General features: G+C 41.6%; 1 protein-coding gene across 3 annotated transcripts in view; it reads left to right on the top strand.

The window, feature by feature from the left end:
• LOC102935944 (phospholysine phosphohistidine inorganic pyrophosphate phosphatase) overlaps positions 1-18815 on the top strand; it is a 163676-nt gene that overhangs the window by 123565 nt on the left and 21296 nt on the right. Inside the window, exon 7 of one of the 3 annotated variants that reach the window (XM_027819804.3) lies at positions 14401-15749. The exons of the other annotated variants lie outside the window; for them this stretch is intronic. Coding sequence (XP_027675605.1) covers positions 14401-14461 — 61 coding nt within the window. The 3' untranslated portion in view covers positions 14462-15749. Of the gene's footprint in view, positions 1-14400; positions 15750-18815 lie in introns of those variants that run through there. 3 annotated transcript variants of the gene reach the window in all.

Here is an 18815-nt window from a genome sequence, read left to right as displayed (position 1 = left end):
GTAGTTACACTGGTATAAGAGAGGCTGGAATCAAGCCCAAGGTATACAAAAGAAGCTGAAAAGTTGAAAGCAGTCCACTCATGAGCTATGCACATTGTTTATGCTTGAAAAACAGGAAGCATATGCTATTTGAATTAAAGTCAAAGGGACAGATTAAAGTCAAAGGGACATATTCTTATCTCAGATGCACTGGTGTAAATCCAAAGGAGCTCCATTGACTTCATCATCACTAAAGTCAAGGGATTTCTTTCAGATTTACACTGGCATAAGTGAGACTGGAATCTGGCCATGATTTCACATTCGTTACCTCTCCTGTACACACAAGCACAAACTACATGAACTAGTGGGACCATGTGGTCAGGAATACAGTCCACAAAGAACATAACAGCTTGCCAATCTGTACACACTATGCTCCAGCTCAGCTTTTAATAGTGTAATATGGTTCAGTAATGGAATAGTTTAGAGAGTCCATAGTCATTTGGATTTCTGCCAGCTTTCCAAATAAGAGAAGTCATTGCCAGTTGCTGCACAGAACTCTGCAAGAACCCCTTTGACAAGGGCATATTGAAGCACTGAAATCATGGGGCAGCTAATTTATGTGAGAAGGTTTTATACTAAATCAATGGTAAGGTCATTGTTGCCCAGAGGCTTACCCCTGTATAAGTGCTTAATTGCTAATCAGAGACTGAATTTAGCAATTTTCATTATCTGATACTTTCCATCTCTGTCAATAAAACTGGAGAGGTTTATGTTTTATAACTGAGATGTTTCTTTTACCCAAATTTGTGGGAAGCTCTAGAACTCAGTCATTTCTCATTATGCCATTTCAGTGTTATAAACAGTGGCTGTTATTTAGTTCCAGTCCTGCAACTCAGAACATGTGGGGAGGGGGTAATTCATTATTTTGGAACGTGGACCAGATTCTGATCTCAGTTATTCTGAATTTAAAGCAGTGCATCACCACTGACCTTAATGGTGTTCCTGCAGGTTTACACCAGGGTAACTGAGGTCAGAATCTGGCCCTGTGATTCTGTAACTCTCTCCAATTTGAAAGTTCTCTTGAGTGTAACTGCTCCAGTGACCTGCTCCACCGTTTTGAATTGTTTCATTATTCTCAGTTTCTCAAGTCTGTATTTTGTCAATGGTAACTTGAGGGCATCAGCAGTTTGAGGTTGTGTGCGAGCTTGTGAGCCACTTTAAATTGTTTGATTTCATGTTCCAAGGCCAAATGTTTTCAGTGGAAATTTGTTTTCTTCATCCAGATAGTATGGGTATAGTATGTAGTCAGTAAGCATTTCATTTTTGACAGGTTTCAGAGTAGCAATCGTGTTTGTCTGTATTCGCAAAAAGAAAAGAAAAGCTCACGAAAGCTTATGCTCAAATAAATTTGTTAGTCTCTAAGGTGCCACAAGTACTCCTTTTCTTTTTTGTAACTTAGAAGAGATTTTGACCTTACAGATGCTGTTGGCCATCTTCAGCAAGGGTTTATTGCATATGGTTTACGAGGAAGTTATTGTAGTTAATTGTTTGATTTATTTCTTCTTAGGTATTTGTTTATAAGGCTCCTATCACATGGTTTGTTTGTTTCTCTGTTCCTTCTGCTTATAGGGGAGTGTGAATTTACAGCTGGAGGGAGTTTGTTTGTTTGTTTTTCATTATAACCATCCTTTGTGGGGAAAGACTTTATGGCAGAGGCATGTCTTCAGGCTTGGGTATAGTCTGTTTTCTTCCAGCAAGTAGTTCCATAGTCAGGATCCCACAACAGAGAATGCTGTTCCCCATGTGCCTGATAATGTAACCTTGTGACTCTCCAACTACATCATCCTCGTGGAATTGTGCTGTCTTGAAGGGTTATAGACTCATAGATATTAAGGTCAGAAGGGACCGTTATGATCATCTAGTCTGACCTCCTGCACAACGCAGGCCACAGAATCTCACCCACCCACTCCTGAAAAACCTCACCTATGTCTGAGCTATTGAAGTCCTCAAATCATGGTTTAAAGACTTCAAGGTGCAGAGAATCCTCCAGTAAGTGACTCGTGTCCCATGCTACAGCGGAAGGCGAAAAACCCCCAGGGCCTCTTCCAATCTGCCCTGGAGGAAAATTCCTTCCCGACCCCAAATATGGCGATCAGCTGAACCCTGAGCATGTGGGCAAGATTCACCAGCTAGATACCCAGTGGTCTCTGAAGTAGCCAGGTCCCAAACCATTAAAAGCTTGGTGGAATTTTTCTCGAGGTGTCAGATCAAACACTCCGCAAGGTGCATGGGACAGTTCACACCACTCAGAGCTATTCTTTCAGGATCTCTGAACACTCTGGAAGACATGAATGTGTCAGTTTACACATGATTCGTGTTTTTGAGGTTTTCTTTGTAACCTAAAACGTAAGGAAAATTTTTTTTAATGAAAGCTTAAATTCTGATGCACAAGTCCATGACAAGGATATTCTACTGCTGCAGGAACTCAGGTTTATGATCAACAGTGCTGAAGGCTGCAGAGAGATCTAGCACTTTTAGCATAGAGATTTGTTTCCTGTCCAAGATTAAAATGTATAGTGTAACAGTAACAGCAAGCCCATTTTTGTGTCATTTGCTCCTTTGACACCTGCTTGTGCAGGATCCAAGATGTTCGCAGAGGGTAGATGCTGATAGAGCTTGGAAGCTATTGCCTTCTTGATGACTTTGGCAAGAAGAGGGGAGTTGGCAATTGGGGGGTCTCTGGCTAGGTGATTTGGCATTAAGTGTAGAGTTCTTCAGGACTGGTTGGTCTGCTACATTTTTAGAGGATCGGTAGCTTGTCTTCTTTGAAGGAAGCATTAAAATATTCTCTGGCATCATGGGGGTTAGGTTTTGTTTGCAAGACTTCAGCAGCCAAAAGGGCCAGGAGTTCTTCTCCCAGGACATGGGAGGGACATTTTTCAGAGGTTTCAGGGTTTGTCTCTGGGATATTAGTTCAAATTCCATCAAGCCAGGTGGAAGGTTGGATGTGTGTTTCTGATATTGGTGTGGTTACCTCTTTCTCAGCAAGGCCTCCTTTGATTTTGTCTGTGAAGTAGCATAGGAGGTCTTTCAGTGGGCAGGACTTGCTCATGTGTACATGTCTGAGTTGATTTCAGGTCAATTAGCCAATTTACTCTACAGAATAGTTCTGCTGCTTTGGTTTGGGTGATGCAGTTGTGTGTGAGAAGAAGATTCCTTTAGCATCCCTTGTGGCTGCAGCCTGTGTATGCAGGTGAGCTGTTCATGTGCTGTAGCAATTTAGCTTATGTGCCCTGGGCACTCCAGTCCCGTGCTCTCATGATTCAGTCTCCATAGTTTGTCAGAGAATCATGGTGAGCTGCCAGAGTGTGTGGGTGAAGAGGTAACCTGGCAACTGCCTCATCAGTGGTTTGGGTCTGCAGCTGATTCTAGTGTTTCACCAGCTTATCAATGCCCGAGTCTGTCAGAAGGGTGGTTTTCCCCACCAAGGTCTTCTGGAAAGTTTCTGAACTTTGGGAGTAAAGTGGTTTGGTTGGTTCAGTGACAGGGTGAGGAGGTGGTGTTCTGCCTAGGCGGATGGTTATTACTAATATTACAGCAGCTCCTAGGATCCACGGTCAAGGACCTGGGCCCCATTCTGTGAGGTGCTGTACTGACACGCAACAAGAATACAGTGCCTGTCCCAGAGAGTTCACAGTCTAGATATAGGACCAGATGCAACAGGTGAACGAAACAGGCAAACAGAGGTGTGGAGGGAAGACAAGATAAGAGAAAGTGAGGACCTATTCTTGCTACCTGCCTAGTTATCCGCAGCTGGCAGCATTCTGTGGGCATCGTGGCAGAAGTGACAGTGGTGTATTGTCTTTGCTTTTGGGCACTAGCCCCAAACTGAAGATAAGGACTAGTGTGGAAATAACATATTTATTTGCCTTTTTCACTGCTTATTAACTTGTGCTTGAAGCAGGGAATAGAACATGTAGAAAAATATCAGAATGATGGAAGAAAACTGATTGGACTTGGTCATAAATAAAATCTCCCCAGCTTTTACTTAATGGAGCACACACCAAAACAAAACAAAACAAAAAAATCCCCAACCTAACTGAATGTAAAGTATATAATTGCTTGTGGCTATAATCACTCCAAAGTATCATATTCTCCTCAGCCTGCATGGGTTGAAAATGCTCTTCAGCATAACAGTGCCACTGTAGTTTAGGGTCTGTCAGCCTTTCCATTATAACCCCCCAATTTTCAGATTAGCGATTTAGTCACACACACAAAAAAGTGCTCTGGGCAGAAACACAAATGCGCGCTCAGCTCAGGATTCTAGACAACACTTATTCTTAAAGAGTTAAAAATCTATCACCTTATTTACAAAAAAAAAAATAGTGTAAGAATTTAGAACTCCTGAAAGGAGGGTTGACAGCCCTGGCGGCCACAGTCCTAACCTTAACCGCACAAGAGGTATAGCACAGGTGGGAGCCATGCAGTCTTCCCTGCAAAAGTGCATCAGCTATGACCTGTAGGGAGGAAAAGGTAGAGCAGTCTCCATACCAAAGCGGTCTCTCTAATGATGCTGTCATTAAGGGTGGCTAATTGTGAAAGGGACATATGTCTACATGGCACTAGACTGAGAGCACCTAGAGCCAGTAGATGGTCACTGCTGATGCAGGCTGGAGTTGAACTAGTGATCAAGCAATGAGAGCCTGTTAATCCACTTATCATTCTACTGACCCTCTTATGCCATCAGGTTTAAAGAAACACTACTGGTAGGTTTATACACCAATATATTTACATTTCTATGGTCCACTAGGGAGCATTCTCTAGATTCTACAACTCTTTATTTATGGTAGGATTTTGTTTTTGGTTGGTTACCAGAATTATTTTATGTACCACTGAAATAAATTCACCACTAGGGTGGAACACAATAAATGCCCAATAGCACACAGCAAAGGACAGGAGATTAAAAAGATGTCCAGATAAATGGGGGAGATTAGGGAGGAAGACTGCAACTATGCAAATTGGTCTTTGGCCCCACACTTGCGAAAGGTGCTGCAGGATATTAAATGGCCACCGGTGATCAGGATGTTAGTTTTGTATCTCACCTGAAAGGAGTCATCTACAGCTTCATGGTACCCCTAACAGAGTGTTGAGTTATTCCTAAGCATTAATTTAGGGCTTGTGTTCACTAGCAAATAATAATTTTAACTGGGGTAAAGTTAGCTTGATTCACTATAGCATTCACTATGACAAGCTGACATGAAGTTACATGACAGCCCCTGTCTACATTGATTGCTGGCCCTTGTTAGTTACCCTGACTCCTCAAGGTCAACTTCTAATGCAGCCTAACTTGCAAGTGAAGACAAGCCTTTAGAGAGGAGAATGTCATCTACTGATCCACCAACGTCATCTCATCCTCCCCCTGGGCTATCTTCATTGGACACCATTAAACAAGTTTTAGAATGCTAAACTAAAGGAAAGGGAAGTGAATCACTGTAAATGCATTCAGAGCACTTCAAAGGTCTGATTAAAAATACACAAAAGCCAAGAAATTAGGAATTCTTTTTGAAGCCAGTTCTCAGTTAATGCAGCCATGCCAGAGTTTTGCAGAGATTCCCAAACAGTGGGAATCTTAAGGTACAGATTGTCTTACAATTTTTATGCACAAACATGAGTTAAGATCATTTCAGTCTTAACTCTGTTTTCTTGCATGATTTCACTTCAGTGAGACTGCCAGATCTTTAATATTCTCTGAACAGTGTGTGGTTGTTTCGATAGCATAGAAAGTTGTAGTTTGAAACAATATTTGATGGAGTATAAAATACTCCCATGATAAGCACTAGGCATGGAGATGACAGAATAAAATTCAGTGGACAGTGATGGAGACAGAGTTGGGTGAGGGGCTACAGCTAGTTCAAACATGGATGGAAAGCATAAGTGCTAAGTCTTAGTTGTGGTAGTGTCAAAGAAATAGCATTTCTAATGGCTTTACCATCCCAGATTCAGGGTCAGAGGGCAACAGGGTGAGAATCCAGATCCCACTGGAATCAACAGGATTCTTTCTATTGATTTCTCTCAACTTCGGAGCCAGGACTTAGGTAGGTAAAAATTCGAGGTTGGTAGTTTATATGGTCTCAGGCAGTTATCAGTAACTTTATTATGGTAAATTTAGGGGAATAAGTTATCGCTAAAATCAAGAAGTCACAGGTTTTTCAGAAACCAGTTTACACTTGTAAAGCCACATGTCTGCTCTGTTTAAGAAGTGGGTTTTTTTCCTGTTTTGGTTTGTATTTTGTTTCTTGTTTTAGTTTTAAAGGCCAGCTCATGCCACCCTGGGGGTCCATCATCTGAATCTTTCTTCCATATATAATCCCTACTGGCCGTGTGTGTACGTCCAAATTTTAGAGGTCCCACATGGCCCTTTGTGTGATTCTTATTTCCCTTCCTCCACCATCACCCCGCTCCCCATCATCCAAACTGATTGTCCTGAACATATTATAACAATGTAAATGCTAGGCATCTGCCATCAGTCTGGTCCTGTGTCTCTGCACAGAACTCCTAATGAGCTTCACTCACATTCTCTTTAGTTCTTCACAGTCTTGTGGTGCTGTTCCCTCAACACTCTCAATAAAGTTGTCTCAGCTGTTGACTTTTGTGCTTGCTCGTTCACCCAGTGACTCTCACTGGGTCTCATTCACTCACACAGCCCATAAAAATAACAAACTCTGTGACTTTGGTCACAGCCATGGCAGAATCAGAAGCCATGAGGTCATACAGGATTGACTCAGATTCTTATATATCATTAACTTTTTTTTTGGGGGGGGGGAGGAATCAGTTTAAATTCTGTTGTTGATTGTTGACCCAATAAGGAATTACTACTTATGATAACTAGTGGGGTTAGAAAAGAGATGGGGATGTTATACTCTAATTTGAGGTCTCTTTATATGGGAGCCATAGCGTGGGGAGTGATCTGGAATGGCCTCGTCATGATAATAAAAATATGTGGGGAGGGGTAGGGCTGGCTCCATCCCTTCCAGGCAAGTGCCTTTGGTCTCCTCTACCTGGTGTGGTCAGCACATTATCAGGAGAACTCAGTACCATTCACAGCAGGAAAGATGTTCGCCCCAGATTTTCTATCCAGTCCATCAGTTGCTAGGGTCATCAGTGTTAATTTGTAAAGGTTGGTTTGGAAACTTGTACCAATGACCACTTATTTGGGTTGTGAAAATACAGCTGCAGCCTTCTTTCCCAATAATGATGGGTTTATTGAGTACATAGAAAGCAGAGCAGGAGGAAGGTATGAGAGCATGTTTATGTTCATGTTCTTTTTCAATGGTATTTTCTTGTCTAATTCAATGAAGAAAAAAGAAAACATTATTAACACTGCGTGGGACAACTGAGCATCCAACTGAGCTTGACCATCCGCCTAAAGTCTCAATTAAAGGGACCACTTTCAGGCCTGAGAAGCTAGTTCAGTCTCCCATGCCCGTTCACTTTTCGATGGTCTTTCTGCAGAGTCTGCCGATAAGGGTGCCAATGATTCTGATGGCTTTAGTGTTCACTGAGATCTGGACAGAGACCCCCAACTCATTTCATGTATTGCCTGCCATCATGATAATAATGATGGCAGGCAATACATAATGATAATAATGACTAGGCCTGAATTAGAACTATTGACCTAAAGGGTAAAAATTCTGTACCTTGTACCAATCTATGAACTATCCAGTTCCTCAAAATGTCTAGCCCTTGAAATTTTACCTTACAGCATTTGAGCCACAGTGGCTCTTACAAAACACAGTCCACAGGACAAATAAGGCACTGAACCAGAGTTTACCAGTGTAACTAAATTGGGATTCAGGGCATATCTGCCTAGTAGTTTTGTGCCTACAACAAACTGAAAGTGCAAATGGTAGCTGTTGAAAATTGAACTCCTGTTTGTGCCTGAGCCCCAGCTGGAAATCAGCCCCTTAAAGTACAGAGATATTTTTAAGTGTACACCACGATACTATAAACTTGTTTTACCAAATTTCCATCATGTTTGAGCATCATGATTTGAAACTGAACTCCATCTTAAATGGTGTTGGGTTTGCATTCCGTCAAGGAAAGACTTTGGGAAAAGGAGCGCAGAGAGAGAGATGGAGGGAGAAAAACTTTGACAATATAAATGTAGAATCTATACTGTATACAGATTATCTGCTTGCATCACCCTAGCATTGATTTTGGTGTTGTTTTTTAATTGAAACACTCTTGGGACCTGAGAAAAAAAAGGTAGTCAAATATAGGAAACCGGAACCCCCAAAGCAGTCTAGAGGTTGCAACATCATCACATTCTCTTGGTGATTAGGGGGGTTATTTTAAGATAGAGATATACTTGGTTTTACCACAGTTTTGTTGAACCTTTACTGTAAAGTAAGGTTTCATAATTTCTTTAAATAGCAGAGGGTCGTGTGGGCAGCTGCTGCTGTTGCTGCTAGATCTGTGGGTTTGAAGATTTTCACAGTGTGTGGGTATTCGCCTCGCTTCATTTTTGGAAGCTGAATCAATATTTTGTTAAGTTTCACAGCAGAAGTAGACTTAAGAGATCAGCATTTTTCCTTCACACTAAGATTCCTCAGTCTACACTAGATTTGAGTTAGGCCTCCTCCTTGGGACTCACCCATGACTCTGGCTTATGAAAACCTTTCAGATTTGGTCATACAAAGCAACTGGGCTAATCAGTGAAACATTTTAATGTGTAGGAGATCAGGGCTTGGACTTTGAGAGGATGGGTTCCAGACTTCATGGAATGGAAATACAAGCTTCTTTCCTACAGATTTTAGTGAGAGGTGATGGGTCATCATGGAGGCAGCTGAAGATTTTTTAAAAGCTTTAAGATCTTTAAAAGTAGTTGCCAATGGGGAATTATCATCAAATGGAGGTGTTTCTGCTGGGGTCCGCAGGGATCAGTACTAGACCTAAATAACGAGGGGTCCTTGTGGCACCTTAGAGACTAACAAATTTATTTGGGCATAAGCTTTCGTGGGTTAGAACCCACTTCATCAGATGCATGGAGTGAAAATACAGGAGCAGGTATAAATACATGAAAGGATGGGGGTTGCTTTACCAAGTGTGAGGTCAGTCTAATGAGATAAATCAATTAACAACAGGATACCAACGGAAGAAAAATAACTTTTGAAGTAGTAAGAGAGTGGCCCATTTTACAGACAGTTGACAAGAAGGTCTGAGTAATAGTAGGGAGAAATTAGTATTGGGGAAATTAAGTTTAGGTTTTGTAATGATCCAACTACTCCCAGTCTCTGTTTAGGCCTAATCTGATGGTATCCAGTTTGCAAATTAATTCCAGAACATTTTCATCAATGATCGTAGAATCATAGAGATGGAGGGCTGGAAGGAACCTTGAGAGGTCATCTAGTCCAACTCGTGCCCCAAGAACCGTCATACCGCTCAGTCTTCTGTTCTCAAGAGTAAACATGCCCAGTTTTTTAACCTTCCCTCATACGTCAGGTTTTCTAAACCTTTTATCGTTTTTGTTACTCTCCTCTGGACTCTCTCCAGTTTGTCCACATCTTTCCTAATGTGTGGTTCCCAGAACTAGACACAGGAGTTCAGCTGAGGTCTCACCAGTGCCAAATAGTACACAATTACATCCCAAGTCTTAGATATCACACTCTTGTCAATACAATCCAGAATGATATTTACCTTTTTTTGCAACTGCATCACATTGTTGACTCATACTCAATTTGTGATCCAATATAACCCCAGATACGTTTTAGCAGTACTACCACCTAGCCAGTTATTCCCCATTTTGTAGTTGTGCATTTCATTTTTTCTTCCTAAGTGCGGTACTTTGCACTTGTTGTTACTGAATTTCATCTTATTCATTTCAAACCAGTTCCCCAATTTGTCAAGGTCATTTTGAATTCTAATCCTGTACTCCAAAGTGCTTGCAGCCCCTCCCAGCTTGGTGTCATCTGAAAATTTTATAAGCATACTTTCTCATCCAGGTAAAGAATGAAAATATTGAATAGTAGCAGCCCAGAACTGAGTGCTGCAGGTCTCCACTAGATACATCCCCCCAGTTTGTAAGTGAACCACTGATAAATATCAGAGGGGTAGCTGTGTTAGTCTGTATGCACAAAAACAACGAGAAGTCCAGTGGCACCTTAAAGACTAACAGATTTATTTGGGCATAAGCTTTCATTGGTAAAAAACCCACTTCTTCAGATGCATGCATCTGAAGAAGTGCATGCATCTGAAGTGATTTTTCTTAAGCACTGTTTTTTACCCATGAAAGTTTATGCCCAAATAAATCTGTTAGTCTTCAAGGTGTCACCGGACTCCTCACTGATAACTACTCTTTCAACCAGTTTTGCACTCCCCCTTATAGTAATTTCATCTAGACCATTTCCCTAATTTGCTTATGAAAATGGCATGTGGGATTGTGTCAATTGCCATACTAAAATCAAAATATATCATGTCTACTGCTTCCGCCTATCTACTGGGCAAGTAACCCTGTCAAAGAAGGCAATTAGGTGTTTTGCATTATTTGTTCTTGACAAATCTATGCTGGCTATTCCTTATAATGATATTATCCTCTAGGTGCTTACAAACTGATTGTTTAATAATTTGTTCCAGTATCTTTCTAGGTATCGGAGTTAGACTGACTGATCTATAATTCTCAGGGTCCTTTTGGTTTTAAAGATAGGTTTGCCTTTCTCCAGTTCTCTGAGACATCACCAGCCCTCCATGAGTTCTCAAAGATAATTGCTTATGGTTCCAAGATTATTTCAGCTACTTCCTTAAATACCCTGGGATGAATTTCATCAGGCCCTGAAAACTTGAATACATCTAACAAACGCTATAGGAGGCTGAAAAGCCTCCAAATGTCAAGGAGATTAACAGACCCAGGCAGAGAGCAAAGGCAAACACCCTGCACCCTTCTGAGAAGTCTTATCAAGCTGCTGAAGAGCAAGGGAAGGGCCAAGTAACACATTCCCCCGTGGCTAACCAATGCCCAAAGTATGCATCACATTACAATGGGGCAACAGCACCACTTAGTTAAGATTGAGACTAACGTACTTTCTAGCAGCTGATTTTTCTTAAGCACTGTAAAATCTACATGCTTACTCAGATTGCCTCGGAATTCATGTTCCTGAAATGAAGAGACAGTGAAGTAGGTCCCAGATGGCACAGTGCTCCAGACTATTTCAGTACCACCCAGAACAGTCTTCTCCCAGACCTTTGGACTTTCAGAGGAGATCTAGAAATCAAAAAAGTGGACTACCCCTGTCTGCTGCAATTCCCACCACCTGTTCCTCCCTCTAAGAAATGCTTTTGATATCTTGGCTGATCCCCTTGGTTTCTAAGCATTGTCTGAGATTTATGAAGAAATTATCAAAGTCCAGAGGTGTTGTCCTCTCACCTTTCCCTGGTAGCAGGGAATGCACATGTTGTGTTTAAATGGGAAAGACCTTCTGATAAAGGGGACATTTTGTGCTGAACAGTCAGGCTTGGTCTCAGTCTGATTCTCTTTGCCCAGGAACTCCATAACTGGGGTCCTGCTGCTGAGAACACCAGGTCTCCTGTACCTGAATGTTTTGTCCTGGGATTCTGTAACCGCTCTGTTCATGGAGAGAGAGCATCTCTCTCAAAGCATCCTGGGTGATGAGGTACTTACCCAGTGCCATTCCATTAAGGTAGAGTAGCTTAGGTTCAGTATTTTGAATTTGGTCCCGAAATGAACTAGGAACCAGTGGACTTTGTGAAGCACCAACATAGGTACATGTCAGCATCTGTGGCCAGCTACCTGCTGCACTGATTACAGACTTTGTGTGCAGGTTACATTCTACCCCAGGCAGATGTATTCTTTTCAATGTGAGGGTCACTTTCGGCTAGTGGCTTAGTGAGCAGGGGACTTACTTGCCTCCACTGAAGTGTAAGCACTGTATCATCTAAAGCATATATCAGCCTGAACCCAATTAATGGAAAACCTGCATCAGAGAGTTGGATAATGCAAGTAAATCCTGATGTCACTATATATAAGACTTTCCAGGATAGCTGTCACTATTTCAGCATCTCCATAACTGTGAAGGGTGGTATTATCACAGTGAATGCTAATATTATACTGATTCTTGATAGCAGGGAGTCCAGTCTGATGATGCAGAGCAGGTTGTGGGGGAAGACCTTTCCCATCCCAGTGCAGAGCTGAGAGCAGGGAATTCCCATGTTGTTGTAAGGTCACTTCTATTAGGCGGTGAGGCCTGGGTGTATGCACTGTAAAAGAACCCATAAATATTTTTTAAAATAATAGAAATTACCTTACAGCAATTCTCCAGTTCTTCTGCGTTGCTCTATATTCAAGCAGCTGTTCATTGCCTGTGTCCCATCCATGGCTTTTCAAGTTAGCAGCTTCATGATTGTTCTTTGTAGTGTATTTAAAATACTTTTAAAATGCTGTGCTGTGCAATTTGTTATTAATATCTGCACGGTACCTATGAAGCACATATTTCCGGAGTATCTGGGCTTCAAGTATTATTATACCCATTAACACACAGGCAAAGTGTGGCACAAGAGACAAAACTTCATGTCCAAAGTCACACGGAAAATCAGTAGCACAGATGGAACCAGAACCCAATAAATCTGATTCCTAGTTTCCGGCTCCAACCAACTGAGCACATTCCCCCTTAGGAATTAGTTATTTCAGTTAGAATGTCTAACTTCAATTTTCTATTTAAAATCATATATTGCGGTGGCCGTGGTGGTGATTATTTCTTTGCATAACGGTAACACTTACATGTTGTCCTTCAATTTTTGTGAGACTTGTTCTCACTTTTTCCCTGGAGACTTCATTCAAGTTTTGGATTTTAAAGACTTGATCCGGAGAGGTTCAGAGCACCTTCCATTCCCTGGTACAGAGTGGCTCAACTCCCAGTGAGTTCACCGAGGCAATAATAGCTGCTCAGCATCTCCCCTGAGGTACCGTAAGAGCCCGAGCCCTAAGTATTTGTAGCTCAGCATTAACTGTGGGAAGAAAAAACATATTGAGCTGAGCAAATCTAGTTGAAAGGCTCACACACTCTGCTGTTCTGGAACATTAACAATGTAAATGCTGTTTTCATTAGGATTAGTTTTGTTTTGACATTGACAGGATCTTTACTGTTAACATGTGTCACTCCTTTCATCAACACTTCCTGCACCAAGCCAATGCACTAGCAATGTAAGTGAACTTTGTCAGTGCATTTTTTTCTTCTCCTGAGCACTCTAGCTCTAGAGCCAGATGCTTTTGGTCCATATTATCATTGACACTAGGACAGAAGGAGGTTTGTGGATATGCATTTCAGTGCCAGAGACAAGTGTTAATAATAATCAGTGAATAAAGGGAAGCTTTAAATCCATAGCACTGCCACCACCCACCACTATTGACAGTGAAATAACAGCTCAGGGCATCATGACCTATTGCAAGATCTTCGTGGGAAATCGCTGAGTATTAAATTTGCTCATGTCGACAGCATGTGAGTTACACACAAGGAGTGTTCAGCAGAGGTTCAGAAGTTCCCAGATACTGGGCCAAATCCTCAGCTGGGGTAAATCACTATGGCTCCATGAAGCCAGTGCAGCTACACCAGTTCACAACAGCTGAGGATCTAGCCTTCTGAATCTAAACACTGAGCACTGTGGAAAAATCTCACTATTCTGCCTCCTGAATTGCAATTTAAAGTCCAGATCCTCCAAGATGATTGGTTCCGATGTACCCTTGGCCCACCTTGGGCCAATATGGGACTCCATGCAGGCTTAGAGATCAGCCTTTGTGGCTCAGCCTGCAGGATTGGGACCTAAACAAGAACCTAAGTCTCCACTGCTCCTTTGGGGGGTGGGGGAGGGGGGAAATGAAATGCCTTAGGTTAGCCCAAAAAAATGTGTTTTAAAAAATAATAAGCTTACTTGCCCTTGAATAGCAATTTAGTTGGATCTTGCTACAGATTTTTTTTTTTATTGTTTCTTTGCTTACGGCAAGAAGGTGAAGCAATAGTTTGTAATGTTCTCACAGAAATATCTGCTCTTGGCACAAGTGGTTGCTGCAGGGATAGTCTTTGGCATTTCTTACCAACAGGTGTCACTGTGATCAATAGAAACTACTATCAAGAGATTCATGAACACATTTAAGTACAGAATCAGAGAACAAGGTCATCCCAAGTGTGCCTAAATTAGATGCCATCCTAATCTCTGCACAGTAAGATCACTGTTGTTTAAAAGCATGCAGAAAGGGGTGGGGATTTCTGTGTGTGTGTGCACGCAGACAAACACACTTGTAAATTCTGACTGCCTTTGCTAGCATGAATTCAACGCTACAAGATTCACAGGGAGGAAATAATAGCTAATATATTTTTAAAACTTCTAAAAATGAACCACCTTTTCTCCATACAGAAACCTCACAACTATAAAGCCTAATATTTCTGGATTTTCCTGGGCCGCAAGCAAATGCTGAGAGTCTCACTGGAAAGCTGGGGCTGGTTGCGGTCTCCACTTTCCACCGGCATAAACGTCCTAGTTCTGTGTGAAGCTGCTTAGAGGTTTGGACTGTTAGAAGTAGGCCTGGCAGAGATGGATTAGTAGTTTGCACTCCTGGTTTGTAATGTCACCATAGACCTTCAGCAAAAAAGTAGATCATACCTATCTCACCAGAGCCACAAGATAGAAATACACCCTTAATATATGTGCAGTTTGGGGTCATTTAACACAGGTACCAATAAAAAGAAATGCCAAATGAAAAGTGTCATGGCTGCTTTCAACAATAAAACAGTAAGCCTAATGGCTCTGGAGATCATTGCTGCAGTATAGCAAACTGAGAGTTTTAGAGAATGCATCGTGTCCCACAGTGATATATTAGATCATTACAGGACATGCCCTGCCATTTAACCCCATATTGCATAGTTATTAAACTAAAAAAATACACAGCAGTAAAAACCTTTAGAGTACTTTATAGGAGGCTATCGCCAAGCATGTGTGGAATAGGTGCACCAACAAATATTCATGAACATTGATTGCATCCCCAAAATCTGCATATCTGTGTGAAAATTGGGTAATTGCAGCTCAATCTGCTAGTTTCACTTGGGTTGAATATATGAATTTCTTGCTTGCTTGTACAAAATGGGAGTGTCAAATGCACTTTTTCCAAGTGTTCCCATTGCACCCACCTACTGTGAATTAATTCTTTCTCTCCAGCTTGAACCACCAAGTGCGATCTATATTTGGAAATGATCATATAGTTTATAAGCAGGTCCGGATGAAGGTTCTTCTTCTGTACCATTAGTGAAGATGATAATTTATGGTGGGGAAGCAATAGGCAATTAACTCAAGCCTCTTACATTGCTGAGCATTAATGTACTGTGCTATAAGTTAAAATGTTTCATTTAACTTTTCTTTTAATGAGGTTGAGGTCTGTCTCTTTATGATCTAATAAGTCCTTTACACATAAGGACTTAAGTGTTCTTTTTTTATTTTTTTAATACCAAATACCAAACCAGCATTTAAAGCTACTGTTTAATCATAGACCAGCACAGAAGATTGATTAGCCTTCCACAGATTTCTCTTTGCCAGTCTTGCAAATCCCTGTAATGTGTTACTTTTCCATATTTTGTAACTAGGTCTAACCATAGGAATCCATGAAAGGATTCAGCAAAGTGTGTTAATGGTGCTGTTTCACTCTAATTATAAAGTTATCCTTGGAGGCTTGCTATTTGTAGTGCTATAGGTAACAAAGTCATACATTAAAAGGGTACTGTTAAATGTGCTTCATAAATTCATCCCATTCCAAGCAAACTTAGGTTGTAGCAGCACCTACACTGTCCCTGGCTATGGACGGTGCTATGGAACTTTGACTTTCCTAAGGACTACACTTCACTCAAAGTGAATGAGAAAGGAGGGAAAAAGCCCCAGCAAAAGTGCTCAGAAAAAAGCAGAACTCACAAACTCAAGAGGATGAAGCAATCAGAAAGCTGCTGTTCCCGTTTTCTTTTTCCCCTCCATTTAAAAAGTATAAAACTTTTTCATCAATTTAATATTTTAGAAAAGAAAAGAAATTTACAAACCTCAGTCTGGTCCCGTGAGGTTCTGAGCACAAACCCTTACAGGGTTATGGGGGAAGAGCCAGAGGGTGCGAAATGTCCTGCTGAACTATGACTGGTGCTTTTTGGACCTTTACTAGAAATGCAAGTGTCCACTATGGCCTGACACACACGCACTGTTTTTGATCTCACTTGGGAGAGGTCAGGCACCCAGGAACCATAATTTACCTATACTGGTAAAAAAATCACATCATCCATCATATTGAACTTGGTGAAGACATTCCAAAGAGAACCATTCCTCATGTGAGTCATCCTTTTGATTTACAGCTGTTGTGTGCATGTTATGTGTCAGTTCTAAGAGCTATACAGATCCCTTTTAGAAACCCTTTTAGCCTCACAAAGGTAGTGCTATCAGGATCTGAGAATGAAATGATTACTATTGTTTATATTACAGCCTGCATTCAGGGACCAGGACCCCAGGGTGCCAGGTTCAGTACAAATAAGTAGTAAAACGATAGCCCTAAAAAGCATAATATTTCAAATGTCAAGGCTTGGGTGTCTGAATAATACTCCTATTACCAATCATCCACGATAAACTACCATTGGAATATTGATCTGTTATTACATAGCATAACATATAGGAGCCATTTGGAAGGATTATTATTATTTGTTATTAACTATATTATTTATGGAAGTTTCTAAGGGCCAGCCAAGAGCTTTGTGCTAGACACTGTATAAGAATAGCAAACAGTTTGTGCCCTGAAGATCTTACAGTCTAGATCGCTTGGAACTGAATCTAAGCATCCTGAATATCTTTGAGATTTTTCATCGCTCTAACCTGAGTATATGCTAGTAATTCTTTCATATTTAGGATTATTTAAAATACAACATACTGAGTGTGAAATCCCAGTTGACCTCAATGGGGCCAGGATTTCAGCAAAACTCCCATTGACTTCAGTGGAGCCAGGAGTTCACCTTGAATCTGCAAGGACTGAACATGTGCTGTAGATGGCCATAGGGAAGGATGTGCTAATAACCTCCAAATAAGGAGCACTAAGGAGCACTAACACCAATCTGAGAGGAAGGGCAATTAATTACCTCCCATCTTTGAGTGTTCTAATGGTCTAAACAGAGGGCTCAGAGCCAGGAATGCCAGTGTTGTACTCCTTGTGCTGACACTAACTCCCTGGGCACGTCCAGACTAGGAAAATGTGTTGTATTTAAAAAAATGGTTTCAGAGTAGCAGCCGTGTTAGTCTGTATTCGCAAAAAGAAAAGGAGGACTTGTGGCACCTTAGAGACTAACCAATTTATTTGAGCATAAGCTTTCGTGAGCTATAAATTGGTTAGTCTCTAAGGTGCCACAAGTACTCCTTTTCTTTTTGTTTAAAAAAATGTTAGCTAACATGCTTTCAGTAATGTGTTTTTAAACACAAGTGTAGACAGGGTTTGACATCTTTGAAAATATGTTAGCTAGTTGTTGTCAACCCTAGACTGTCTGTGTTTGGGTCAAGTGGGAGCAGAGCCAGACAGAGAATCAGAGAGCCCTTGCTAGTTCCATGATGGTCCTGTTTCTCTGCTGCACTGGGCGGATCTTTTCTCATTTCCTTCCAGGTTTGTTAAGAACTTGAGATCCTTGGATGAAGTATGCTACATAAATGCAGTGTTTTCAGGCAAAGTGTTCTCACTCTTTGAACAGGTTCACTCCTTTATAGGCATTGGTAGCGGAGCACAGTTCTTATCTGTCTCTGGTGGGGTAGATGATCCTAAGATCTCTGTTGTTGATTGCTAGACTTCCCCACCCACCCATGAGCTGCCTAATGAAGTGCTGAATAGAATAGGCTTGATTTATATCTGTTTTAGGAGCTTACTGCCCAAACAGGCCCTCTGTAGTAGCTCAGAGACTGCAGGCACACAACACAATGCTAGCTTCCTTACCTGCTCAGCTGCCAGACAGGCCTGTTTTTCTCATCGTAGACACAAAACAGAAGACACAGCTGCTGATTGGACTGTCAGTTGGAGCAGTGATGGAAAGTCTGCAGAATAGCACTGTGGGTTGCTACCTCTGGGAATTTATTCAGCAGGATGCCCTGATGAAGCACACAAGGGCTTTTCCCTTCTCCGGATTATACAGCATCAGGCGGGGTAGCCGTACAAGAATTGGCAGTAACCCCTGGAAAATTAGGACTGGCCCAAAGAAAAAGGACGGGTGACAAACTTCACTGTTCCAAACAATGGAACTTGAGTTTTATTAGAAAACATGAACAGGCAAATGCAGGCATGAAAAATGGGGTGTGTGTTTATTTTTATATATAAGATTGCAATAGCATCTTAAGGTCAGCTACATTGTATTAGTCACTGTACAACTATATAGAAAATGACAGTCTTTGCCCCAAAGAGCTTACACCCTCTAATCCAAGAGGCGCTGTATGAATACATTAGGCCTGAGGCGCCGGAACGGGGGGCAGTAGGGGGCAATGGAGGCCCCATCACTTTTAAAAGAATGGGGGGGAAAGGCGGTGCAGAAGCAGGGCCTTGGGGGGAATGGGCAGCATTGGCGTGGGGCCTTGGGGACAAGGGACAGTGCGGGGGCAGGGCCACGGTTCAGGCAGCGGCGGCCCCACACACACACTTTTAGGGAGCTTCCACCGCTCCTAAATTAGGCAATGTAGATTTGAAGAAGTTGGTTTGTGAAACTGGTTCATGGGAATCTTGACAATCAACGTTCGTGTTTATTGGTAATTCTCTCGGTTTTTTCAAGCAAACCTGTTTTGCT

The sequence above is a fragment of the Chelonia mydas genome, chromosome 7 (genome assembly GCF_015237465.2).
Source record: "Chelonia mydas isolate rCheMyd1 chromosome 7, rCheMyd1.pri.v2, whole genome shotgun sequence".
Lineage (NCBI taxonomy): Eukaryota > Metazoa > Chordata > Testudines > Cheloniidae > Chelonia > Chelonia mydas.
This window is presented reverse-complemented; position numbering and strand designations above follow the sequence as displayed.